Here is a 26,909-nt window from a genome sequence, read left to right on the forward strand (position 1 = left end):
CGGGTAACGGTCCAGCAGGGTTCACCGGAGGCGTGGCCCAGGGACCGACAGTTAGTGGTACCCTATCCGTTCAGGGCGGAATTGTTGCGGATCGCACACGAGATTCCGATGGCCGGACACCTAGGGATCGCTAAAACCAAGGCCAGGATAGCTCAGCATTTCTACTGGCCTGGGATGGGAGCCGCGGTGGGTGCCTACTGCCGTTCGTGTGACACCTGTCAGAGGGTGGGGAAGGCGGGGCCGCGCCCCAAAGCCCCACTGGTAACTCTGCCAATCATCGAAGAGCCTTTCTCGAGGGTCGCTGTGGATCTTATTGGACCTCTGTCCACTCCCAGCCACTCCGGGAAATGCTTCATACTCACGGTAGTGGACTATGCCACCCGGTACCCGGAAGCGGTAGCTTTGTCGTCCATTCGGGCCGACAAGGTGGCTACCGCCTTACTGGAGATCTTCTCCAGAGTGGGTTTCCCCCAAGAAATGCTCACCGACCGAGGGACCCAGTTCATGTCGCGGCTGATGGAGTCCCTCTGTAAGCAAATGCAGGTGCAACATCTGGTGGCCAGCCCGTATCACCCACAGACTAATGGCCTGTGTGAGCGGTTCAATGGCACCTTAAAGCAGATGCTTAAGATGTTGGTCGACTCCCACGGGAGAGACTGGGAGCGTTACCTCCCACACCTCCTATTTGCTTACCGGGAGGTTCCGCAGGCCTCAACGGGGTTCTCCCCCTTTGAGCTCCTGTACGGGCGACGGGTACGGGGCCCCCTGGCTCTGGTGAAGGAAGCATGGGAAGGGGATTTGGCCACCCCCGAGGTGTCGGTCATCGAGTATGTCGTGCGCCACCGGGACAGGATGATGGCCTTGGCAAAGCTGGTGCAGGACAATATGGCCCAGGCCCAGGCCGACCAGAAGCGGTGGTACGACCAGAATGCTTGTGAGAGGACCTACCAGGTGGGTCAAAAGGTGTGGGTACTGGTCCCCGTACCACAGAACAAGCTTCAGGCAGCCTGGGAAGGTCCCTACTTCGTGCACCAGAAACTCAATGCCGTCACCTATCTGGTCACCCTGGATCACGCCCGTGGAAGGAGGAAGGCCTTCCACGTGAACATGATGAAGGCTCATCATGAGCGGGAAGCGACTGCCCACCCAGTGTGCAACCTTCCCGAGGAAGGAGAGGTAGAAACCCTCCTGGATCTGCTCACCCAAGCCAAGGCGGGTGGGTCCATCGAGGATGTGGGGGTTGGCCACCAGCTCACGGAGGACCAACGGTCCCAGCTGGGGACCACCCTGCACCCCTTCCGGGGGCTGTTCAGCAGCCTGCCCGGAAGGACTGAGATGGCTGTCCACGACGTGGACACTGGCGATCACCCGCCGATCCGGCGTTCAGCATATCGGGTCTCTTTCGAGGTGCAGGGAAACATGCGCCAAGAGATAGACGAGATGCTGAAGCTGGGGGTGATCCAGGCATCCAGCAGCGCGTGGGCCTCGCCTGTAGTCCTCGTACCAAAGAAGGACCGAACTACACGGTTCTGCGTGGACTACCGGGGGCTCAACGCTGTAACGGCCACCGATGCGTTCCCCATACCACGCATCGATGACCTGCTCGATCGGATGGCCGGGGCTAAGTACCTGACCATCATGGATCTGAGCCGGGGGTACTGGCAGATTCCTCTGACCCCCGCGGCAAGGGAACGCTCTGCCTTTATCACCCCTTTTGGACTGTACGAGTCCACAGTGATGCCATTCGGCATGAAGAATGCCCCTGCCACTTTTCAGCGGATGGTCAATACGCTGCTTGAGGGACTTGAAGGGTACGCGGCTGCGTACTTGGACGATATTGCAGTCTTCAGTCCCACTTGGGAGGATCACCTAGAGCACCTGCGGCAGGTGCTCGGTCGGATCCACCGGGCAGGCTTGACCATCAAGCCGGAAAAGTGCCAGCTGGGCATGAGTGAGGTCCTCTACCTGGGTCACCGGGTAGGCGGGGGGGTTCTGAAGCCAGAACCGGGGAAAGTGGATGCCATCGCATCCTGGCCCACTCCTAGGACCAAAAAGCAGGTGATGTCCTTCTTGGGGACCGCCGGGTACTATAGGAGGTTCGTCCCACACTATAGCACCCTGGCCAAGCCCCTGACGGACCTCACCAAGAAGAAGCTGCCCGTCGCAGTCGACTGGACAGTCGCCTGCGAGACAGCTTTCGGGGCACTCAAGGCCGCCCTAAGTAGCTCCCCTGTACTGCAAGCTGCCGACTTCGACCGGCCGTTTGTGGTACAGACCGACGCCAGTGACTTTGGCCTCGGTGCTGTGCTAAGTCAGGTCAACACGACAGGCCAGGAACATCCTGTCTTGTACCTGAGCAGGAAGCTACTGCCCCGGGAGGTGGCTTACTCCACGGTGGAAAAAGAATGCCTGGCAATTGTATGGGCCCTGCAGCGTCTGCAGCCCTACTTGTACGGGAGCCATTTCACCGTGGAGACGGACCACAACCCCCTCAGCTGGTTACACACGGTCTCTAGGTCGAATGGCAGGTTGCTACGCTGGAGCCTCGCTCTCCAGCAGTACCACTTCTCCATTCGCCACAGAAGAGGCCGTGACCACGGTAACGCTGACGGGTTATCCCGGCAAGGGGAGGGTGCAGAAGGACGCACGGGGGAACACAGGAATGTGCTACCCCCTCGCGCCCTCGTATAGGGGGAGGTGTGATGAACCTGTAGCCGCCATCTTGGTAATGATAAATCATATCCAGGGATGGCCACACTTCAGCAGCCCCCACCCTTGGGACCTTCTGTTAAAACGTCAACTAGATAGTTTCCCCCCATCCAGGCTCCTGTAAGATAAGAAGCCTACTTAACACTTGAATGCTAGGAGCTTCAAAGACTTCGAGAGGAAACACAGCCAGCAGGGGGGGGTGCTTCGTCTATCTGTACCTGACCATTTGTCCCATAGGACTAGTTTCTTTGTCTGTCACAAGCATGGAGGCATAAGATATAGAAACATGAAAAGCACACGCATGTTGCATGGGATGGGCCAATAAAAAAATATCACGGCGTCCCGGAGCCAATGCGCACACAAGCCTCCGCGGTAGACGTTTGTGCGTGCTCTGGAAGACAAGATATAGCGCTGAGCCATTCCTGAGGACCGTATGGTATCATAATTGATATCAAAAGGTCGGTTACGGCGGCCCGAATCCATGGGAACCCCTGGGGGTATCCTGAGACCATCCCAGAAGAAGTTATTGGGTTCCTTAGAATTTGGGCTTCTGATCGAAGTTAGACCTGAGGGTGGAGACTGAGCCAGCTGACCTCACCAGCAGTGGGCGGGACGGGGCAGGTAAGATAGCAGGACAGACAAGAGATAAGTCAGTCTTGACCCAAGAGTGGGGTGCTGAACATCTGAGCACCAGCTGAGGCCACCAAGGGGAGGAGCAGTTTGACCATGCGGTGGTAGGCCTCAGCCTGTAACAAAGAACCGTGCCTGCGACCGCAGAATCCTCTCCCTGCGTCACAAGAAAATCAAGAAACCGGTAACTGATATGCTGTGGTGATTCTGTGTGTTGTATTCCATTGTTGTATAGTTTAGCCTGACCTTATACCTGTGTATATTTAGTTGTATATCGTGTATCTAGTGTATTATTATAATCAATTACCTCAAGTAATTGTGGGCCTGCCTTTTATTCTGCATAACGAACGCACGTCCGTGTGAGCTCGGCTCAAGCCAAAAATGCTACCCAGGGTTGGTTCCTGACCCGATATAGGCCCATTCACGGACTGGGCGTATATCTAAAATAGGGACTGGTGGCAGCATACCAACTGGGGATTGGGGAAGGCTGGTAGTGACGGTCGGAGGTTCAGATATATATATTCCTGGCGCGGCCAAGGAAGATATATATACCGCCCTCACTACAGAGGGCCCCGATACCCAGTAGGTTACAGGACAGTCTCCCTGGCGACCGCTTATCCTAGGTGCAGTTCCTTGACTGACCTGAGGCTAAGAGGGCGCTAGCGAGTTGTGCTGTGTAGTGACGTTACGGTTTAGTGACGTTGAAGGGATAACACACTACCGTGTTCCCTGCGCTGGTTGCAGCTTCCTGGCACTACTTTCTCTAGGTGCAGTACCTTGACTGACCTGAGAGGTAAGGGGGCGCCAGAGAGCTGCACCCACCGGCCGGCTTTCATCACACGGTTGTTGGGAACCGCCACTGCGGAGCAGTCCGCTGAAGCTGGTGGTATGTGCAGCAAGGTGATGTAACTCCCCACAGGAAGAGTGGAGCTTCAGGGCAGCGTGTATGGATGATGGTAGTGGTAGTGCAAGGTATCAGTAATGACAACATGGAGTCTTTGCAGTGCAGTCCCAGGGTCTTTACTGTTGGCAATTATATGGGCCCCAATGGGAGTACCGGCTAGTGATGAGGGCCTGATCAGTCTGGGAGCAATCCAAGAGTCCTCCTGGCCAGGTGAAGTTGTAGGCCCGCCGTTCTGACTATACTCTTTGGCTATCCCGCTTATAGTCGTGTTGTAGCCCACGTTCCTGAGTGTAACGTGCTGCCCTCACCCGTAAGGCTGGCGACTCGGACCTTGTATATTCCTCGCTCCTCTGTGGCGGTATGGGTCCTTTCGTGTGGCTGAGCCTCCGGGCTTCTGTTGGGCCAGGAGACCTGCAATCTCCTGCCCTGCGGTATCTGCTGCTGGGTATGCAATCCCCACAGCCTCGGACTCCGGCGTCCGGTCCTCTGTGGATACTATCCAGGACGAGCTAACTCCAGCTCCAGTCCCTGGCTCTTTACTCCTTCGTGTCCTACTTGACTCCACACACTGTACTCTAGACTCCGACTCAGACTGACTAACCCCGCCTCCAGATCCAGTTATAAAGGGCAGGATCCTCCCCTTTCTGGTCTGGGGCAGGAGGTGTTGCATGTAATGTGTTCCTGAACAGGAAACTCCTGTTTTGCTCCCAGACATGGTATTACTACCACTGTGGCAACCAGACCCTCTGGGGTGCCACTGATCCCAGGAACTTTCTTACACAACTGTGTGGTATCAGCTGTGAAAGGGACGTCACATGCCATAGGTTTGGAACACATTTGGCTCTGAAATTCATAGAAAAGTACACAAATCGCAGGTCAATTGGTTTATCTAAACTCATTTACATGCATTATAAAAAGATCTGCAGCATGCGATACTTTGGCAATGAATTTTGCTTGTTTTTATCCAATTCCAACTGTTTAGATATAAAATTTGCAAATTTTACCTAATAGAGAAAATAGGTTTTTCTCACTGTAAATAGTTTTGGTTTAGTGCTAACTATATATACACCAGCCTAGATGTGCAGGCTGTAATAACACCAGCATTTCTATGTGTCTCAGGTACATGTTTAAGCACAGTGCTGCTTCACATAGCTATCCCTGCTATGCAGATGAGCGATTCAGGATTGCATTCGCTGATTATGCGGTTACCTACCCAGATCAACCGGTAAATTCATGGTTTGTAATTTTCAGGTAAGATGTTATACTGTAGTACAGGTTAATCATTATCTATTTTGAGGGGCATGTATTAAGCTCATTAAGGGCTTGAAAGTCCTTTGGAATTTTTGTTTATTTTTTTTTATTACTGGTTCTCACCACCAATTTTAATGGAACAAAGAATGGTCATATGATATGTTCCTTAACAAATATTGGCCTTCTGTATGCTGGGGAAGTCTGTACTATTCTGCATAGGCCATCTTCAGAACCTCAAGAAGGTCTGTCAATGCTCTGGACATAACTCATTTTTATTTTGTAAGAGTGAAGTAATATACTTTGATGCCTTATTACTAGGATGTGCTATTCATGTCCACTTTGTGAGATTACAACTGTTGTGATCTCCAATAATTGAATAAAGGGTTATTCCTATCTTTACAAGTTATGACCTGTTCATACGATTTTCAAAGACTTGCTTATTGGTAAAGGGCCGACTTCTGGGACTCTCACAATTCCAAGAATGGAGCTCTGCAGTACGCTGTTTGAATGGTTGCTGGACATCCACATCACCACTCCATTTATTCTCTGTGGAACTTCCGGAGATTTTTCCTGCTGCCCTATAGGGAATTAATGGTATGGTGCTGCACATGCCCAGTAACCAGAATCTTGCTCTCGGGATCTGTAGAGGACCCAGTGGTTGGACCCCCATTGGCAAGTGTTACCTATTCTATGGAAAGCTGAGAAGTGCCAACAATGGGAATAACAGTTAAATTAATTATTTGGGATCTCAGCAGTTGTAATATCACTTATTGTATAAGCTCTATAGGGGCACACACTTCTAGGTGTTATCTCATGAGACTCAATCCCTTTTCAAAATGGAGACAGCCAGCCAGACATTGCCCCTACAGTAGCTATTCACATGCATACCACTCCTTATGCAAGGACCTCCCAATGGGTGTCCTTACAGAATAGCCTTTTACACATATTATTAATGCATTGCATTTTCAAATGTCCTAAGGAATAATTTCCTACTAACAATGAGCAGAATTCATCTTGGTAACAGAACATCATTTGATAGAGGCGATGATAGCTCACATTGCTAGCTGTTGGCTAATAAGATAAGATTGAGACTCAGATTTATTTTGTGGATCTCGGAGTTGCTATGTTTTATCCTACTCGTGTTAAGAGGAAGAATGGGTCAAATGGGTCTCATTTAAGTTCTCTTTCTTTTTAATTAAAGGGGTATTGCCATCTCCAAGATCCTATCCCAATATGTAGTAGCTGTAATAATAATAAGATTAGCAAATACCTTCAATTAGAAATGTAATATAGTATTTTTGCTTCTCTATGCCACTTACCTCATGTGCAGGCAATACTGGACCTTAGGTATCCACGGTTACGTCCACTAGCAGCTAGGTAACTGTCACTTTATCAGTGGACGTAACCATGGATACCTAAGGTCCTGCAATGCTTGTACATGAGGAAAGAGACACAGCGAATAAAAAATACTATACTACATTTCTAATTGGAGGTATTTGCTAATATTATTATTACACCTACTACATATTGAGATAGGATCTTGGAGATGGAAATACCCCTTTAAAGAGAACTTGTCAGCACGTTTTTACATATGAAAGTAGTGGTTTGGTTGTATAGACATTTGTCCCCCAATAAAAATGGTAACATTTTGCTAGAGATCTGATGTGCCAGTCATGGGAAATCTAGTATACAAAGGCATATGCAAATCAAGCTGGGAAAGCTATAGAGGTGTGTCAATGCACCTGGACTGCTTCTTCCTGGAGCACTGATATGCCCCCAGACCTAGTAATGACGAGAGGCTGCCTGGATGGTGACAATCAATTGCCGGCCAAGTAAGTTTTCACTCCACTAGTCTGACTGCCACAAAGTGCCGAAATAGACGCTGGACCAAATCAGTGCAAATCTTTTTGCTCTTCCCTATTAAGTCCACTTCCAGCCTGTTTCGTATATGGCTTCTATGCTAGATTTCTCATGGCACATGGGATCGCCACTATTTTTATTAGGAACAAGTCCCTACATAGTTATACCACATTTTTTGTGTGTATAAACCTCATGGAAACATTCAACATTCAGTTTTTATCATTTTGCTTTTTTAACTGAATTTTTCAACTTAATTAGGGAAGTTTTCCATGTCAGTGAAGATATGCTCATAGTACCCAAGATGTATACAAACCTCCAAGCCTCTGCGCTTCACGTCATTAATAATGATACACTGGAAGAAATACCTCGAGTGTGCAACAGAGTACAACCATTTATATACACCAAAAACACAGTAAGTGACAAGTAACTCAACCATGTATTAATTGTTATAATTGGATTCAGCACAATGACTCCAGACAAAGCATCAGCGAAACGCGCGTTAGGTGTGTTTTTGGGTGGGTGTATATATGCATGTTCTTGATCATGGCTATTTAGCGCACTGATCATTTGACATCTTATCCTGTTTCTTATGGGTTATGAGGTATCCATCTCTTTACACCTTCTGCATATGGCATTGATGTCTACCAGTCTGCTTATCGCTGCATCTCTCCTTATACTTCTGTGCTTATATATGTGGTTGCATATTTAGTGTGGCTACTTAGCCTTTTGACTCTTTATATTGTATTTTTTTTACATACTTCATATATACACAGTTGTTTCTCTTTCATCTGTGACTTTGTCATTTTATTGAAAATCCTTCCTATTTACCCATCCACATGCATTTTAGCATGACTGATATATCTATGGTCTTTTATTGTATGTCTAATTTTATTTTTAATGTGAATAAAACTTGATTTTTTATTATGTTTATATTTATGTCTGTCATCTTTGTTTCTTCGCTTTTACAATGGAACATGTGTAAATTCAGGAGCATATGAATGTCCGATGATAAGACAATTATTTTCTAAATGTTATCAATAGCTAATAGTACTAAAAAAGTGTGTATTCTTTATATGATATGTTCACACATTGTGTTTTGGTTGTATTTTTCCTGTGCCTTTTTATCTCAAACAGACAGCGTTTTATTGTACCTGCAAAGTAAATTAAAATTATGAAATCTCATGCACATGCTGCAAGTGACCGAGGCAAAAAAACACATAAAAAAACTGGCACAAGTGTTTTTCCTGTCAATACTCCAAAGATTTGCAGCAGATTTTTCTGATGGAAATACTGCACATGTGCACATAAACTTAGGGCTCATGCAGATGGCCGTAGTTTTGGTCCGAGTGTGCGATCTGTCAAAACTTCGGATCGCTCTCGGACCAATGTTATTCAGTGAGGCTGTGCACATGTCCGATTTTTTCCTTGGACAGAGTGGAGAAGATAGAGATTTATTTTTTTAATCTCCAGAAAAACGGATCCTACTCTGATCAGAGAATTTGATTAGCATCATCAGACCATTTTTATGGAGAACATATAGTCATGTGACCCTAGCCTTGGGGGTCTAACCCCACTAATGTTAGACTTGAGTTCTTTACATATGTTTTCGTAGATCCATCATACAAGATGCAGACTAACGTCTGCAAAAATGCTGACACTGTCCTATAGAAGGAGTACTTCAATGGCACATCTCACTATTCTTCGTGTCTCTGATGCTACTTGAAAAAAGTCCTAAAGGACTGAAATTTCGTAGCAAGTTCATATTTACTAGTCTGCCAGAGAGATATAAGATCTTGTTATAGCCATTTTATCTGTTGGATGATTTCCTAGAATTTTACGTATTTCTGCTGTGAACTGAATAAAATAGACACTTTTCGGTACTTATCATTATATAATATCTATATATATAATCGTCTTATCCCTTCTGTCTGTCTGTCTGTCTGTCCAGGAAATCCCGTGTCGCTCATTGGTCCGGCAGCGGCCAATCAGCGCCGCGGGATTTCTGAAAAAAGATGGCGGCCGTTAGCGGCTCATCTGCGGGACGGAGCTCAGCAGCGATGCAGCCGGGAGATGAGCACCGCGAGGCGCTCATCTCCCGGCCGGTACCAGCAGAAGGACCTCGACCTCCGGACCCATCTGCGGGACGGAGATTCAGCCGGGAGATGAGCGGCGCGAGGCGCTCATCTCCCGGCCTGTAGCAGCGGAAGGACCGCCGGCGTCGCTGACCTCCATGCGGAAGAGAGGACCGGGGAGCGGCGCTGCGAGTCGGGATACTTCTGCTGCGAGCGCCCGCTCATGTCCCGGGTTCTCGCAACGGAAGTACCCGCACAGGCAGCGCCGCTCCCCGGTGCTCACCAAGACGATTCGATGATTGGTCGCGGTCTTCGGACCCGACCAATCACTGATCTTAGCGCAAAAGTTAAACACCGCTGTGCTGATTGGTCGCGGACGCTGCCCGCGACCAATCACCGATTTGGGCGCCACATTTAAATATCGGCCGCGACCAATCAGCACAGCGGTGTTTAAATGTGGAGCCAAGATCGGTGATTGGTCGTGGCCGATATTTAAATTTGGCGCCCAAATCGGTGATTGGTCATGGGCAGCGTCCGCGACCAATCAGCACAGTAGTGTTTAACTTTGGCGGCAAGATCAGTGATTGGTCGCGGGCCAAGACGGCGACCAATCACCGATTTGTGCAGCACATTTAAATAGCGGCCGCGACCAATTGGATGTCAGCACCGCTCCCCGATCCTCCCTTCACACCCTAGCCGCATGGATGTCAGCGCCGCTGCCTGTGCGGATACTTCCGCTGCGAGAACCCGGGACATGAGCGGGCGCTCGCAGCAGAAGTATCCCGACCCGCAGCGCCGCTCCCCGGTCCTCCCTTCACACCCTAGCCGCTGATGTCCCCACAGTATCCGCATGGTGTTACAAAGGTCCGGACATTTGTGTTAAAAATCGCTGATTGGTCGCTGGCACTGCCCGCGACCAATCACCGATTTGGGCGCCAAATTGAAATATCGGCCGCAACCAATCACCGATCTTGGCTCCATATTTAAACACCGCTGTACTGATTGGTCGCGGACGCTATTTAAATGTGGCACCAAAATCGGTGATTGGTCGCGCCCAGCGTCGGCGACCAATCAGCACAGCGGTGTTTAAATGTGGAGCCAAGATCGGTGATTGGTCGCGGCCGATATTTAAATTTGGCGCCCAAATCGGTGATTGGTCGCGGGCAGCGCCAGCGACCAATCAGCGATTTTTAACACAAATGTCCGGACCTTTGTAACACCATGCAGATACTGTGGGGACATCAGCGGCTAGGGTGTGAAGGGAGGACCGGGGAGCGGCGCTGCGGGTCGGGATACTTCTGCTGCGAGCGCCCGCTCATGTCCCGGCTTCTCGCAGCGGAAGTATCCGCACAGGCAGCGGCGCTCCCCGGTCCTCACTAATACGATTCCGCTCCCCGCTCCTCACCAATACGATTCGCTGATTGGTCGCGCTCTCCGCACGCGACCAATCACCGATTTGGGTGCCACATTTAAATAGCGGCCGCGACCAATCACCAATTTTGACCCCACATTTAAACACTGCTGTGCTAATTGGTCGCGGATGCCAGCCGCAACCAATCAATGAGCTTGGCGCCAAATTTAAACAACGCTCTGCTGATTGGTCGCGGACGCCAGACGCGTCCAATCTGCGAGATTGGCGCCAAATTTAAACAACGCTCTGCTGATTGGTCGCGGTGGCCGGCCGCGACCAATGAACGAGATGGGCGGCAAATTTAAACTCCGCTCTGCTGATTGGTCGCGGCCGGCTACCGCGACCAATCAGCGAGATAGGCGACAAATTTAAACGCTGCTCTACTGATTGGTCGCAGCCGGCCACCGCGACCAATCAGCGAGATGGGCGGCAAATTTAAACGCCGCTCTGCTGATTGGTCGCGGTGGCCGGCCGCGACCAATCAGCAAGATGGGCGGCAAATTTAAATGCCGCTCTGCTGATTGGTCGCGGTGGCCGGCCGCGACCAATCAGCGAGAAGGGCGGCAAATTTAAACGCCGCTCTGCTGATTGGTCGCGGTGGCCGGCCGCGACCAATCAGCGAGATGTCTGGCAAATTTAAATGCCGCTCTGCTGATTAATCGCGGCCGGCCACCGCGACCAATCAGCGAGATGGGCGGCAAATTTAAACGCCGCTCTGCTGATTGGTCGCGGCCGGCCACCGCGACCAATCAGCGAGATGGGCGGCAAATTTAAACTCCGCTCTGCTGATTGGTCGCGGTGGCCGGCCGCGACCAATCAGCGAGATGGGCGGCAAATTTAAACGCCGCTCTGCTGATTGGTCGCGGTGGCCGGCCGCGACCAATCAGCGAGAAGGGCGGCAAATTTAAACGCCGTTCTGCTGATTGGTCGCGGTGGCCGGCCGCGACCAATCAGCGAGATGTCCGGCAAATTTAAATGCCGCTCTGCTGATTAATCGCGGCCAGCCACCGCGACCAATCAGCGATATCGCCGGCAAATTTAAACGCCGCTCTGCTGATTGGTCGCGGTGGCCGACCGCGACCAATCAGCGAGATGGGCGGCAAATTTAAACGCCGCTCTGCTGATTGGTCGCGGTGGCCGGCCGTGACCAATCAGCGAGATGGCCGGCAAATTTAAACGCCGCTCTGCTCATTGGTCACGGTGGCCGGCCGCGACCAATCAGCGAGATGGGCGGCACATTTAAACGCAGCTCTGCTGATTGGTCGCGGTGGCCGGCCGCGACCAATCAGCGATATAGGCTGCAAACTTAAACACCGCTCTGCTGATTGGTCGCGGCCGCCGGCCGACCGCGACCAATCAGCGAGATTGGCGCCAAATGTAAACACCGCTGTGCTGATTGGTCGCGGCCGACAGCGACCGCTACCAATCAGCGATTTTGGCGCCAAATTTAAACACCGCTCTGCTTATTGGTCCCGGCCGCCGGCCGGCCGAGACCAATCAGCGAGATTGCCGCCAAATTTAAACAACGCTCTGCTGATTGGTCGATTTTATCGCCTAATTTAAACAAGCTCTCCGGTCCTCACTAACACAGTTCGCTGATTGGTCGCAGCCGCCACCCGTGACCAATCACCGATATTGCCACCAAATTTAAACACCGTTTTGCTGATTGCGCCCGGTCGGCCGCATACATTTTCTAGAATACCCGATGCATTAGAATCGGGCCACCATCTAGTCTACTATATAATCGGCTTATCCCGTCTGTCTGTCCGTCCAGGAAATCCCGCGTCCGGCCACGGCCAATCAGCGACGTGGGATTTCAGAACAAGATGGCGGCCGTTAGCGGCTCATCTGCCGCACGGAGGTCAGCGGCGATGCAGCCGGGAGATGAACGGTTCTAGCCGGTCATCTCCCGGCTGCTCGCAGCGGAAGTACCCACACAGGCAGCGCCGCTCCCCGGTCCTCACTAACACGCCGCCGGACCGCAAATTGGCGCCGGATTTGAAACACGCTTCGCTGATTGGTCGCACCCGCCCGTCCGTGACCAATCAGGGATAGTAAATTTAAAACACTGCTTCTCTGATTGGTCGCCGCATACATATTCTAGAATACCCGATGCGTTAGAATCGGGCCACCATCTAGTCTTTAATAAAAGTTACATTTTATACTAGGGGAACATTTTCAGTGATTTCAATTTATCATTTCCTATTTCTGCCATGAAGGCCGTACAATTTTGTACTTGGTCAATGGATTGCTCAGTTTTCTAACTTCTTGCCACTACTACTATGCTCATAGTGACAGATGACCTAACACTAGTACAAAAGAAAAGTGTAGAAGATGCTGTTGCGGCCCATCCAGTTTTAGTTCCCATATATCAGAGGTTCTGACCTAATGGTTTCTTGATAAATCTTTCCATTAGTGTCCACAGCAGAAGTGACTGAATGGGAAGCCACAGCATTGCTAGAGACTTACATCACATTCTCTTGTGTTGAGTGATAGATGCTCATGCTTAGTACTCTTAGTCTATATATTGATATGAGTATTTAATACAAGATATGATATTATATATATCTGTTAAGTTATATGGAATCACATTTTATCTATGTCAACTTTCAGAAAGGGTATACATTTGTGGCTGAAGCATACGCTGGTGAATTTTTTGTGGCATCTGGAAAGTGGAGACTAAGACTTATTGGGGCTTGTAATCCTTTACCGTCACTTTCACGTGACACTGTAAATAATGCCTTCTCCATTAAAGAAATCAGAGATTATTATTTACCCAACAAGAAAGAAATTGTCTTCAGGTAAGTTCCCATACAAATGTCATAAGTTTGTAGTTTCCTAAAGTTATTGTGCATAATACTCATCTAAAAGTAAAGAATATGCACACATTCGAGGACATTTTTTTATACTTTTATACTCAAAACGAATGACTTTTCCATTCCCATCCACTCATTATGTTAAAATAATGAATTTGAGTGTTACCCTCACTAGGTCCAGTGCTCACTCTCAACCGCTGCTCTAGTGTTTGTTGACAAGCAACAACTTGTTTTACTACAGTGAAGATAACCGCTGCAGCCAATCACTGGGCTCAGTGGCTCCTACCATCTTCATTGACAGAGACACTGAGCCCACTGATTGGCTGCAGGGGTCATGTACGCTAGACGTGGGAAAGGTAAGAAACACCTGAGTTTATTATTTTAACCTAGTGAAAGCCGCAGGGAAGGGAAAAGTTATTCCCAGACAACCACTTTAAATAAGTGTATTTTTTGTTGTACAAGCCAAATTGTCCAAAATTGTTAATGAAACCCTATTACAAAAATGCTTTTTAGGTAAAATACACTGATGGTAGTAAAACATTGCATGGCCCCCATACACATTAGATAAATGTCGGCCGAATGACCGTTCAACAAAGAGCTATCTCCCTGCCTCCTCCATACACTGGAACACTCATCTTGCCCGAGTGCCCCTGTGTTCTCTATGAGAGAGCCGCTACCAAACTCCTATGGCAGCCGCTCATCTCCCAGAAGACAAAAGGATCAGCTGCTGAAATTCATCAGGATGGATTCTTCTTTTCCCTGACAGTATGTGTTGGGCAAGGGTTTAGAGGTCCCCATACATATTAGACTGTTAATCAATCTCTCTAATATTGGTGGAATCTGCTGACTTTAGAATAATTTTTATGGGAGCCTTTAATATGAAGGTTTATCACTATAATGAATTGATACTAAAAGTAAATAAAATAAAAATACAGAATATCATTTATTTGCTGAAACTGAACTACTCCTTTCAGTATTGTACAGTATTGTAATGTGTTCGGTATAAAAGTGATAGACCGGACCTTCAAGGCGACCATCACAGACCAACCATAGAAGTCAAGTCGTTTAGCTATTTCTGAAGTCGTTTACCGTGGTTGGAATACATGGCAGAAGGTTTACAAGTCCTTTACTGATAATCTTCTGCTCATAAAACAGTGACTTGGCCAAAACCATAGCAAGCAGCCCAGTTAGTAACACATCTCTGGAATCAGGGTCTCTGTCTCTACGTTATGCTGCTCAAACATAAGGTGGCAAAAACCTGGTGACAGATTCCCTTTAAAAGTTGCAGATACTATACTAAGCTGCATATTAACTACAGCCAGAGAGTGAAAAATGACTTATGCATCCTTCCGTTTCTTCATACCAACATACCGTAAATCTCCAGTCAGAAGACTTTTTCTGTTTGTTCTGCATTTTGTCATAATGATTTTTTTGTTCTGCTCTTGTGACAAAGGTACACCATAAAAGCAGCAGCAGACCACATCGCAACCGTTCAGGTACAAACCTCTAAGTCAGATGTATTCATCAAGTTACAGATCCTTGATAATGATAAAGAGGTTGTCAGCGCTACTGGCAAAGGTCAAGCACTTATACCTGCATTTTGCTTCTTGCCGACTGAAAGGCCTTCAAGCTCTTACTGTAAGTATTTTTTCACTCTCTTTGCCATTTTGTTGCACTGTAATTTAGCAAGAATGCTGTATACAATGTAAAATATTTTACATATATTTAATCAGGGTTGCACAGTGACAGCACAAGGTCCCTGAGCAAGAAGTATGTATGGGCCCTGTTCCCATTAGCGCCAAGAAACAAAAACACATACTGAGCCCATTCTGCACGTCTTCCGCACTTTGTCACCAATATGTTCAAAGGGAATCTATCAGCAGGTTTTGCTATATAAAAACCTATCGAGTACAAATAAGAGATTTGGAATGCAAATATATCACAATTTATTTGACAAATACAAAATTAACAAATATAAATGTATCTATATAATGTATACAAAATAGGCAGAAACAACGAGAAACACACTCAGTGTCCCAATAAATATAACCGTCAACTATCTTTGTAGTAGCTATACAGCATATCTATATTTATATGCATAAAGGGGGTATCCAAAATAGACCAATAATAAGTCAGACAGTATATGGTTAAAGTTACAAAGCCACACTTGGGAGCGGTGAAACGCGCGTCGAGGCATTTGCACACTCTTCTTGTCCCCCCTGTTTGGTCCAGCAACATGAGTAGAGGTAATTAACCTATCCATTGCAACACTATACTATACTATAGAGTTTGCATTATGCACACTATAGGGTTTTCCTGATTAGTATCATATATGTAGGTCAGGACCATACAAGCTATAGCTATTGTGATGAGCTATTTCTGTTATGGGTATGGGCGATTGACATAACTTTAACCATATACTGTCTGACTTATTATTGGTCTATTGCTGATACCCCCTTTATGCATATAGATATAGATATGCTGTATAGCTACTACAAAGATAATAAATGCCTTAGGTTTTTGCTATGTAACCTGAGGGCAGTATAATATAGGGCAAGAAAGCCTGGTTCTAGGGATGTATCACTTACTGGGCTGCTTGGTGTAGTTTTGATAGAATGATAGAATCCTTGTTTGTATGATGTATCTGTAGCAGAACTAAGTCTTCTGCTCTGTATAACCCTGCCCACACCCTGGACTGACAGCTTCCTGTGTACACTGTGCATAGTGAGCAAGCTGCTAATCAGTGGTAGGGGCGGGGTCACACAGATTAGCTTGACTGCCTGGCATGGGAATTGTAATCCTGTAGTGTTAATCTCCTGCTGATAAAATACTGATTTATATTGAAGCAACAACACACAGCCTAATAAGATTGCTCTCAGTGGGAAAAACAAGATAATCTTGTAGTTATGATAACTTTTAATGACTAACAAAATTAAAATAAATGATATTACAAAGCAAGCTTTCGGGGCAACATAGGTCCCTTCCTCAGGCATGGTATGGTATAACATGATATATGAAGAAGCACAAATATATGCACACAAAGAAAAAAAGAAAAGAAAAGCAAATGCATGGCATAATTGACATTTAAATAAAAAAAACAAACCGAGTTTAGAGAGTGAATCCTTAATTGGATTACATTAGTGGTGTGAACGTTTTATGGTCCCAATATCCATGTAAAATCATAGACCTGGTGCCCTCACTGTCTCTGGAGCAGATTCCTCAGATTTTGTAGTGAGTCATAAATCCTCCTGACAGATTTATTCCTGTGTGGAGGGTGCCAAATACTCTAATCAGTTTGTATTCCCAGACCCTTCGATGTTTTACGATTTAAAGTTGCCTTTTAATATAACAACTTTCAAATTGTTGATGTTGTGTCCTGGACCACAGAAATGTTTGGCCACCGGTACCTGTTTTTTTTTATTTGTAATCTGAGACCTCATCCTTGCTCTCAGTTTCTGTCCTGTTTCCCCCACGTAGAGACCCCCCAATAGGACATATAGTGCACAGAATTAAGTACACAACATTGGAAGAGGAACATGTGAATGTCCCGGGAATCTTATATTCCTGCTGTGTGTTGGGAATCTGTATCCTGTCTTTGGTCTCTACATGTGTGAAGGTTTTGCAGCTCTTCACATTGCAAGTAAAAGTTTCTCTTGGTGTACCTGAGGGCATTGAACGCCGGATCATGATGGTTCTTAAATTTGAAGGTTGCCTGTAGCACAGCAAGGGAGGGTCTTTGAATATTGTTTTTTAGCCGGTCATCCTTGTTTAGGATGTGGTGAAGTTTTTTAGCAATTTTTCTCAGTACCTCAAGCTGTGGGTTGTAGGTCACCACCAGAGGTACACGATTATTTTCTTCTTTTTCTCCGTACTGAAGTAATTTACTTCTAGGGATCCTTGTGGCTCTAATGATCTGGTCATCAATGGAGGTGGGGTGGTAGCCTTGGTTTAAAAATGTCTTTTTAAGATGGGTTAGGTGTTCATCCCTGTCCGTTGGACTGGAACAGATACGATTACATCTAAGGGCCTGGCTGTAAACAATGGACTTTTTAATGTGTTTCGGGTGGAAGCTGTCCCATCTGAGGTATGTGGGATGGTCAATTGGTTTCCGATACACTGATGTCTGGATTGAACCATTTTGAATATTTATGGTGGTATCCAGAAAGTTGATTTCCATTTTTGAGTGCTCCAATGTTAAGTTTAACATTAGCTTCAAGAAACATTTGGCAGGCGGATAATCCATCTTCATGTGGAATGTTTGAATATAGGGATTCCACATCCATGGTGGCTAAGATGGCACTCTTAGGGAGTGGACCTATTGTAGATAGCTTTCTTAAAAGGTCTGTTCTATCCTGTAAATAACTGGCTGTCTTCCTTACCAGCGGTTTAAGGACATTTTCTACCCACCCTGAGATTTTTTCAGTGAGTGTTCCCACACCTGAGATGATTGGCCTCCCTGGGTTACCTGGCTTAGGAATCTTGGGAAGCATATAGAAAATACCTATTCTGCGATTCTCAGGTATGAAGTCCAGAAGGTATGTGGAATCCATACATAAACCTTTTGATGACTCCTTTCAACTCCCTCATATATTTTGGAGTCGGGTCATCATCCAGTTTGGTGTAGTATTGTATGTCCGTCAGCTGTCTGTGTGCTTCTTTAATGTAGTCAGTCGTATTCAGAAGGACTATGGTACCACCTTTATCCGCAGGCTTAACAGTGATCTCCTTGTTGTTCTTCAGGCTGTGAATTGCCCTTCTCTCCTGCACACGGATGTTAGGTGTTTCTTTTTTTTTATCCAATATCATGGACTGCACCAAATTTCTAAATGAGTCAATATATTGGTCCAAAATGGTGTTGCGGCCAGGAGGAGGTGTCCAGTCAGATTTTTTCTTGTTCTCTAGTTTGACTTGTGTTTGGCTGTTTAGCTGTTTGGCTGTTGTTGTGCCAGTTTCTTCAGAAGATCTTTTCATTCCATAGATGGATGGTACACTCTAGTATCCTCCATTTAGTTAAAAGAAAAAAAGTGGTTTGGTACTGTGTTAGCCAGTTGGGAAAAACAATATAATCTTGTAGTTATGATACCTTTTAATGGCTAACAAAAATAAAATGAATGATGTTACAAGGCAAGCTTTCCGGACAACTTAGGTCCTTCCATTGGCATGGTATGGTATAACATACCATAACAAATATATGCTCACAATGAAAAAAAAAGAAAGGCAGATGCATGGCATAATAAATTGAAATTAAAATAAACAGTTTGGAGAGTGAGTCCTTAATTGGATTAGATTAGTGGCGTGAAAGTTTTATGGTCCCAATATCCATGTAAGATCATAGGCCGGGTGCCCTCACTGACTCTGGAGCAGATTCCTTGGATTTTGCAGCCTAATAAGTGACACAACCCTGGAATAAGGCTCTTGTGCCCAGTACAGTTCAACTTAAATGTCTTTATTTTCCAAAAACTCACAAAGTAAAGGTAAACCGTATCATCCGGATCGCAGCCAGGTCATAACACTGTCCGTCTCCAAACCCGTTACAGTGGGCGACTGCACCTCCGTGTCACGCTGAGGTGCGGCAGGAGTTTTGCTTTCCTTGGCTCTGTGTTAGCTTCACACAGGCCTGTATTGCAGAGTCACATGCTTTGCTGCTTGCAGACAAAAACTGACCCACCCAAACCTTTGCTGCAGGTTTTTAAAAGGAATCTGTGGCCATGAACCACTTGTAAGACCCGGCTGTAGAGAGTGAACCGCCCCACTGCCACCTGTAGTTCACTCCCAAAATAAAAGCCAATGCTGGGTTTTCTTAAATCCAACTTAGCCAAATAGCTTGACCAAGTTCAAACTTTATGTTACGCTCACACCCGGACTGTTTGGCATGAGCGTGGTTAGTGGTCCCACTAGGCCACAAACCGAGGAGTGCCTGGAGGGGCATGACTAGGGACCTCGCCAGATCCAACCACGGATGTACGACGGCTTAATCGACTCCGTGGTCCGAGGAGGGACGAGGGAGGTGGCCCAGATGCTACTCCAGGTCAGACCCCGGTCACAGCTGTTGACCCACACTGGGGAATGCAGGAACGGGCAGGTTTGGCTGGTATGCAGACAGGCGGGTACTGGCAGGCACGGCTGGTATGCAGACAGGCGGGTACTGGCAGGCACGGCTGGTATGCAGACAGGTGGGTACTGGCAGAGCTGCATGTGCGGAGGGCAAGCGGAGCAGGGAAGAGCAGAGCCGCAGGTGTGGAGGGCAAGCAGAGCAGGGCAGAGCAGAGCCGCAATTGCAGAGGGGAAATGAAGAAGAGCAGAGCATCAGGTGCGGACGGGAAGCGGAACAGGGCAGAGCCACAGGTGTGGAGGGCAAGCGGAGCAGGACAGAGCAGAGACGCAGGTGCGGAGGGCAAGCGGAGCAGGGCAAAGCAGAGCAGAGCCGCAGGTGCGCAGGGCAAACGGAGCAGGGCAAAGCAGAGCCGCAGGTACGGAGGGCAAGCCGAGCAGGGCAGAGCTGAGCCGCAGGTGTGAAGGGGAAGCGGAGCAGGGCAGAGCAGAGCCACAGGTGCGGAGGGCAAGTGGAGCAGGGCAGAGCAGAGCCGCAGGTGCAGAGGGCAAGCGGAGCAGAGCAGAGCCGCAGGTGCTGAGGGGAAGCGAAGCAGGGCAGAGCAGAGCCACAGGTGCAGAGGGGAAACAGAGCAGGGCAGAGCAGAGCCGCAGGTGAGGGGGGAAAGCGTAGGAGCAGGGCAGAGCAGAGCCGCAGGTGCATGGGGAAGCAGAGCAGAGCAGTGCCGCAGGAGCGGACAGACAGGACAGGGCTCTGTTCACATGGAACAGACAGGGACCTGGAAACACAGGAAGATAGCCAGAACACAGGAAGTAGATACGGAGGCAGGGAAATGGGACAAGTAGAACCAGATACACACAAGGTACTTGCTATGAAGTAGCAAGTGGACACAAAACTCACAAATAGAAGTACAGAGACAACAAGTAGGAGTTAGGTACTGGTTCATATACTGCAGGAAAAGGGAAGGATCGGACATAGAGACAAACAGGTAATGGGCTAGAACACAGTTCAGACAGGAACTGACACAGGAACGAGATACAGGAACGAGCCTTGGGAGTCAGCCCTCAGGGTGGCTGAAATAGACTAGAAGTCACAGATACTGGTAACGGGCCTGGGTACTCAGCCCCCAGGGTGGCGGAAACAGACAAGAAGTCACAGATACAGGTAACTGGCCTGGGTACTCAGCCCCCAGGGTGGCAGAAACAGACAAGATTCAGGACAGAACCTGGTAACTCACAGTTGCACAGAACACACTGTAAGAAAGTGTTGCTCAGGCACCTCCTACTGGGTGGAGGAGGTTTAAGTATCCAGTGACTCACAGCAATAGGCTGGGGACGCATTAGGACTGCGCACACTGTAACTTTAAGAATCAGGAAGCTCCAGCGCTGCCGCCCTAAGCCAGCAGACCAGAGACAAGCACACAGCAAGTAGAGGAGCATAGTGCGCAGCCTGGACTGTTAGGTAAGTTGGCGGTCTTGCATGGTGGGAGATGGTAAGCCATGCGAGCACGCCGCCAGGGATGTTACACTTTACTTTTATTCTGCACTGCAACCACATCTATGTCTGTGATTGCAATGCACTCCAGCAGGTTCAATATGCCTGTATGCGCATCCTAGGAGACACATACTGTCCCTCGCGTATGATCCCTCTCACTGCCTCATACTGTATTATGCTACTCTCAGATTAAATAGCAAAAATCTGCTCTGAGATTCCCTTTAACATGAGCACAGGGCCCGTGCTGCACTCACAGAAAACACACATTCTACACAATGACCACTTGCTCTGCACATCACACTTACCAAGCTTTTTATCTCCATTGAACCTTGGTATGTAAAATCCCTAGAGTCTGCAACAAAGACCTTCACCAGAATCTAATAATGTATTCACTTTGGTCACCTACATACAAGCATTAACAACTATCATACAAACCTGCATTAGAAACTAGAAATATTCTATATGGCATCTAAAATATTGTAATATCAGTAAAATCTGAATGTTTTCTTAATCCTAATAACACCATAATGCTAAAGGCATAAAGATACTGACTACAGATTGCAGTTTGTGCCAACACTGACATAATAAAAAAGTTTTCCTAAGATGAGCATTCATCACCTATCCACCGGATAGTCGCATCATAATTTTCTTCCATGGAAATACTGAAATCACAAAGCTGTGTATCAAAATGTATCTCGATTGTTGCTATAACAAATATACAATAAAACAGGTCCATTGCTCGCATAATAATTTTAGTCTTGACAAAACTAAATTGTGACCATACCTGTACTGATAGACTAATACTAAAAATCACAGTTATGACCTATTAATTTATTGTCCTAATGACAGGAGCATCATTTGACAGTCATAATGACTCAATTATAACAAAACCATGGCTTGAAGAGATGTTCTTCTAGGCAACATTTATCACCGTTCCTGTATATCCCCTATACCATAGTACAGCTCGTGCTTGGCCATTACTCCATATAAGTCTTCCACAATACAGTCATCCATGTAGGATGAGATAGTACATAGGGTACAGATGTAGCTATTCTTAAAATGACAAAGATATCCCAATGGAGAAAAATATCCCAGCCCAAAGTTTTCATTATACTCCTTCTCAGCAGACCAACAAAATGTATTCAAAGATGTAATGTTTATGCAAATCACTTTTATTAATTGATTGACATATTATAAAACATAGACCATAAAAGACACAAAAATGAAAATTAAAAAGAGGGGGGTGGATGTGTCATAATTCATATTCATAATTCACATGCAGTATGTCAAAGTTAATATATGAAAAAATCTTGTGCAACAATATATAGATAATAAATATAAATGTCCAGTGACATGGAATTTAATAAATAATAACTAAATATTGTACGTAGTGACAAAATCTAAAATACCAAATTAAATATTGCATATTATTGCATAATACACCAGAATGTTAAAAACCCATAGTGAGATGAAAGGATTTTATTATGTCAGTTAAAGGTCTAAAAGCTAGAGCATAATACTGACCATAGTGAAGCACACCACAGATCCCTGTCAACACTCCAATGCGCGTTTCGCTGCACTGACTAAGTAGTAGTGAAACGCGCGTTGGAGTGGTGAGTGGGTGCTTCTTATGGTAGGCTATTATAAATTTGGATATTTTTGGCATCTCCTTGTTTTGGAGGTTTTCCTTATCAGCAGAGGCAGGATTATAATGAGAGATAACACCTCTATACACAGCTGATAACACAGTATCCAGTAATCACAATAGGCGATGTTGCAGCTGACCCTGCTCCCCGTGCCTTCACAGTGACCTCTGCACACGCTCATTTGATGCTTCAGAACAAATTATAAGGTCGGGATCAGACCATTGTGGCTAATGTACATGTGGTGTTTCCTGAAACAACAGGAAGTTTGTGTCTAAAAAAGCCCCAATGGCCAGTGAAAAAATTGCTAGGTTTCTAATTTTTACTTTTCATACAGAGTGTGATATGGAAAAAAAAAAACATTTCCAAAAATATCTTTAAAAAATACTTTTAACATGAAAATCTGATTTATTCTTTTTTGTGTGTTTTTTTAAGAACTGCCACATCTGTGACTGAAATGTACTGCTCTAGTGACTAGTGTTGAGCCACCCCCGTAGTGTTCGGGTTCGGTTCGGTTCGTCGAACACAGGGATGTTCGAGGAACTGTTCGTCGAACTGTTCGTCGAACACCTTAGAACACCGTCGAACACCGTTAAAACCAATGGCAGGCAAACAAAAACACATAGAAACACATAGAAAACACCTGCAAAGGTGTCCAAAAGCTGACAAACTGCTCAGAAGACACTCTCTTTAAAAAAGCCGGCCGGCAAATTCAGCAGCGGCATACACCGGTACCCGACAATTTAGACAAGAAGGAATAGAGCATCACACATAGATTAGATAGATAGAAACATGTCAGTCACACATATAAGAAGCACAGTGACAGTGTTGGTTACTGCACTTGTCATTTAGTGTAAAGGATTTATTAAAAAAAATATTAGTGTTTTCATGCACCGTCTCTTTAAAAAAGCCGGCCGGCAATTCAGCATCTGTACCCAACAATTTAGAACAGAAAGAATAGAGCTTCACACATAGATTAGATAGATAGAAACATGTCAGTCACATATATAATAAGTACAGTGATAGTGTTGGTTACTGTACTTGTCATTTAGTATTAAAATAAAGGATTTATTATTAAAAAAATTGGCGTGGGGTTCCCCTTAATTTTAGTCTCTAGCGGAGGTTAAGCAGACGGCTGGGGCAGATGTTTGAAGCCTGGGAAGGGGGTAATACCCACGGAGCTTCCCATGCTACTAATATCAGCCCCCAGCTGAATACATAGCCTTTACTAGCTATTAAAATGGGGGACCCCCCAAAAAAAATGACGTGGGGTCCCCCCTAATTTAATAGCTAGCAAAGGCTAGGCAAACAGCTGGGGGCTGATATTAATAGCCCAGGAAGGGAGCCATGAATATTGGCCCCCTCCCAGGCTAGAAACACCAGCCGTCAGCCGCCCCAGAAATGGCGCATTCATAGGATGCGCCAATTCTGGCACTTAGCCTCGCTCTTCCACGCTGCCCTGGTGCGGTGGCAGGGGGTAATAGGGTTGGGGTTGATGTCAGCTTATAATGCCAGCTGACATCAAGCCCAGGTTAGTAATGGAGAGGCGTCTATAAGACACCCCCATTACTAACTCCATAGTCAAAGTTAAAAAAAACGCAAACACCCAGAATAAAGTCCTTTAATTGAAATAAAGACACAATCCTTTATTGTTCTAAATTAAACCATACTTACCATCACGCCCATTCCAGCTGAAGCCAACGATCTCCTGCAATAAAAGAAAAATAATAAAGCAACCTCATCCTTACCTTTCCATGGTTCCCACGACAGCTTCAGCTCTGCTACATCGAGATGACAGGCTGGACCGCAGCAGAACGCTGCCATCCAGCCTGTCATCCCGCAGACACTGAGAAGCGCAGGCTTGCTTGCGCTGCTCAGCGTCTCTCTGTGACGACATCCAGATGAGCCGAGTTCATGTCCAATGAACTCGGCTCACCTCATGCACGTCACTGACAGCGTGGGAAAATTCTCACGCTGAAGCGCTGATTGCAGGAGAATTTTCCCACGCTGTCAGTGACGTGCAGGAGGTGAGCTGAGTTCATTGGACATGAGCTCACCTCATGCACATCACTGACAGCGTGGGAGAATTCTCCTGCACTCAGCACTTCAGCGTGAGAATTTTCCCACGCTGTCAGTGACGTGCATGAGGTGAGCCGAGTTCATTGGACATGACCTCGGCTCATCTGGATGCCGTCACAGCGAGACAGTGAGGAGCGCAAGCATGCCTGCGCTTCTCAGTGTCTGCGGGATGACAGACTGGATGGCAGCGTTCTGCTGCGGTCCAGCCAGTCATCTCGATGTAGCAGAGCTGAAGCTGTCGTGGGAACCATGGAAAGGTAAGGATGAGGTTGGTTTATTATTTTTCTTTTATTGCAGGAGATCGTTGGCTTCAGCTGGAATGGGTGTGATGGTAAGTATGGTTTAATTTAGAACAATAAAGAATTGTGTCTTTATTTCAATTAAAGGACTTTTTTCTGGGTGTTGTGTTTTTTTTAAATACTTTACTAGAAATTCATGGCGGTCATGTCTAATACTGGCGTGACCCCATGAATTTTGGGCTTGGGGCCAGCTGATAATACCAAGCTGGCCCTAACCCCTTTATTACCCAGTGAGCCACCGCACCAGGGCCCTGGATGAGTTGGGTACAGCGCCAGAAGATGGCGCTTCTATGAACGCGCCACTTTCCGGGGTGGCTGCGGACTGCAATTTGTAGCGGGGGGGGGCCCAGAAAGCTTGGGCCTCCCTGCGCTGCGGATTCCAGCCCCCAGCTGCCTAGTTGTACCTGGCTGGACACAAAAATAGGGCGAAGCCCCACGTACTTTTTTTTTAATTATTTCATGAAATTCATGAAATAATTAAGAAAAAAAGGCCTTCCCTATATTGTTGTGTCCGGCCAGGTACAAATAGGCAGCTGGTGGTTGGGGGCAGCCCGTTCCTGCCTGCTGTACCTGGCTGGACACAAATATAGTGCGAAGCCCCACTTCAATTTTTTTTAATTATTTCATGAAATTCATGAAATAATTAAGAAAAAAAGGGCTTCCCTATATTGTTGTGTCCGGCCAGGTACAAATAGGCAGCTGGTGGATGGGGGCAGCCCGTTCCTGCCTGCTGTACCTGGCTGGACACAAATATAGTGCGAAGCCCCACTTCAATTTTTTTAAATTATTTCAGGAAATTCATGAAATAATTTAAAAAAAATTGACGTGGGGCTTCGCACTATATTTGTGTCCAGCCAGGTACAGCAGGCAGGAACGGGCTGCCCCCAACCACCAGCTGCCTATTTGTACCTGGCCGGACACAACAATATAGGGAAGCCCTTTTTTTCTTAATTATTTCATGAAATAATTTAAAGAAAATTGACGTGGGGCTTCGCCCTGTTTTTGTGTCCAGCCAGGTACAACTAGGCAGCTGGGGGCTGGAATCCGCAGCGCAGGGAGGCCCAAGCTTTCTGGGCCACCCCCGCTGCAAATTGCAGTCCGCAGCCACCCCGGAAAATGGCGCGTTCATAGAAGCGCCATCTTCTGGTGCTGTACCCAACTCATCCAGGGCCCTGATGCGGTGGCTCACTGGGTAATAAAGGGGTTAGGGCCAGCTTGGCATTATCAGCTTGACCTAAGCCCGAAATTCATGGGGTCACGCCAATATTAGACATGACCACCATGAATTTCTAGTAAAGTATTTAAAAAAAACACAACACCCAGAAAAAAGTCCTTTAATTGAAATAAACACACAATTCTTTATTGTTCTAAATTAAACCATACTTACCATCACGCCCATTCCAGCTGAAGCCAACGATCTCCTGAAATAAAAGAAAAATAATAAAGCAACATCATCCTTACCTTTCCATGGTTCCCATGACAGCTTCAGCTCTGCTACATCGAGATGACAGGCTGGACCGCAGCAGAACGCTGCCATCCAGCCTGTCATCCCGCAGACACTGAGAAGCGCAGGCTTGCTTGCGCTCCACAGTGTCTCTCTGTGAGGGCATCCAGATGAGCCGAGTTAATGTCCAATGAACTCGGCTCACCTCATGCACGTCACTGACAGCGTGGGAAAATTCTCCTGCA

The 26,909-nt window shown here is 46.9% G+C and overlaps 1 protein-coding gene across 1 annotated transcript in view; it reads left to right on the forward strand.

Moving 5' to 3' along the window:
* ADGB (androglobin) overlaps nt 1-26,909 on the forward strand; it is a 443,164-nt gene that overhangs the window by 291,758 nt on the left and 124,497 nt on the right. Inside the window, exons 24-27 of the mRNA XM_073672692.1 lie at nt 5,363-5,494; nt 7,613-7,766; nt 13,451-13,638; nt 15,107-15,291. Of these exons, the coding sequence (XP_073528793.1) occupies nt 5,363-5,494; nt 7,613-7,766; nt 13,451-13,638; nt 15,107-15,291 (659 nt within the window). The remainder of the gene's footprint in view (nt 1-5,362; nt 5,495-7,612; nt 7,767-13,450; nt 13,639-15,106; nt 15,292-26,909) is intronic.

Source organism: Phyllobates terribilis, unplaced genomic scaffold, assembly GCF_046119375.1.
Source record: "Phyllobates terribilis strain yellow unplaced genomic scaffold, ASM4611937v1 Scaffold_3__8_contigs__length_932513732, whole genome shotgun sequence".
Taxonomy (NCBI): domain Eukaryota; kingdom Metazoa; phylum Chordata; class Amphibia; order Anura; family Dendrobatidae; genus Phyllobates; species Phyllobates terribilis.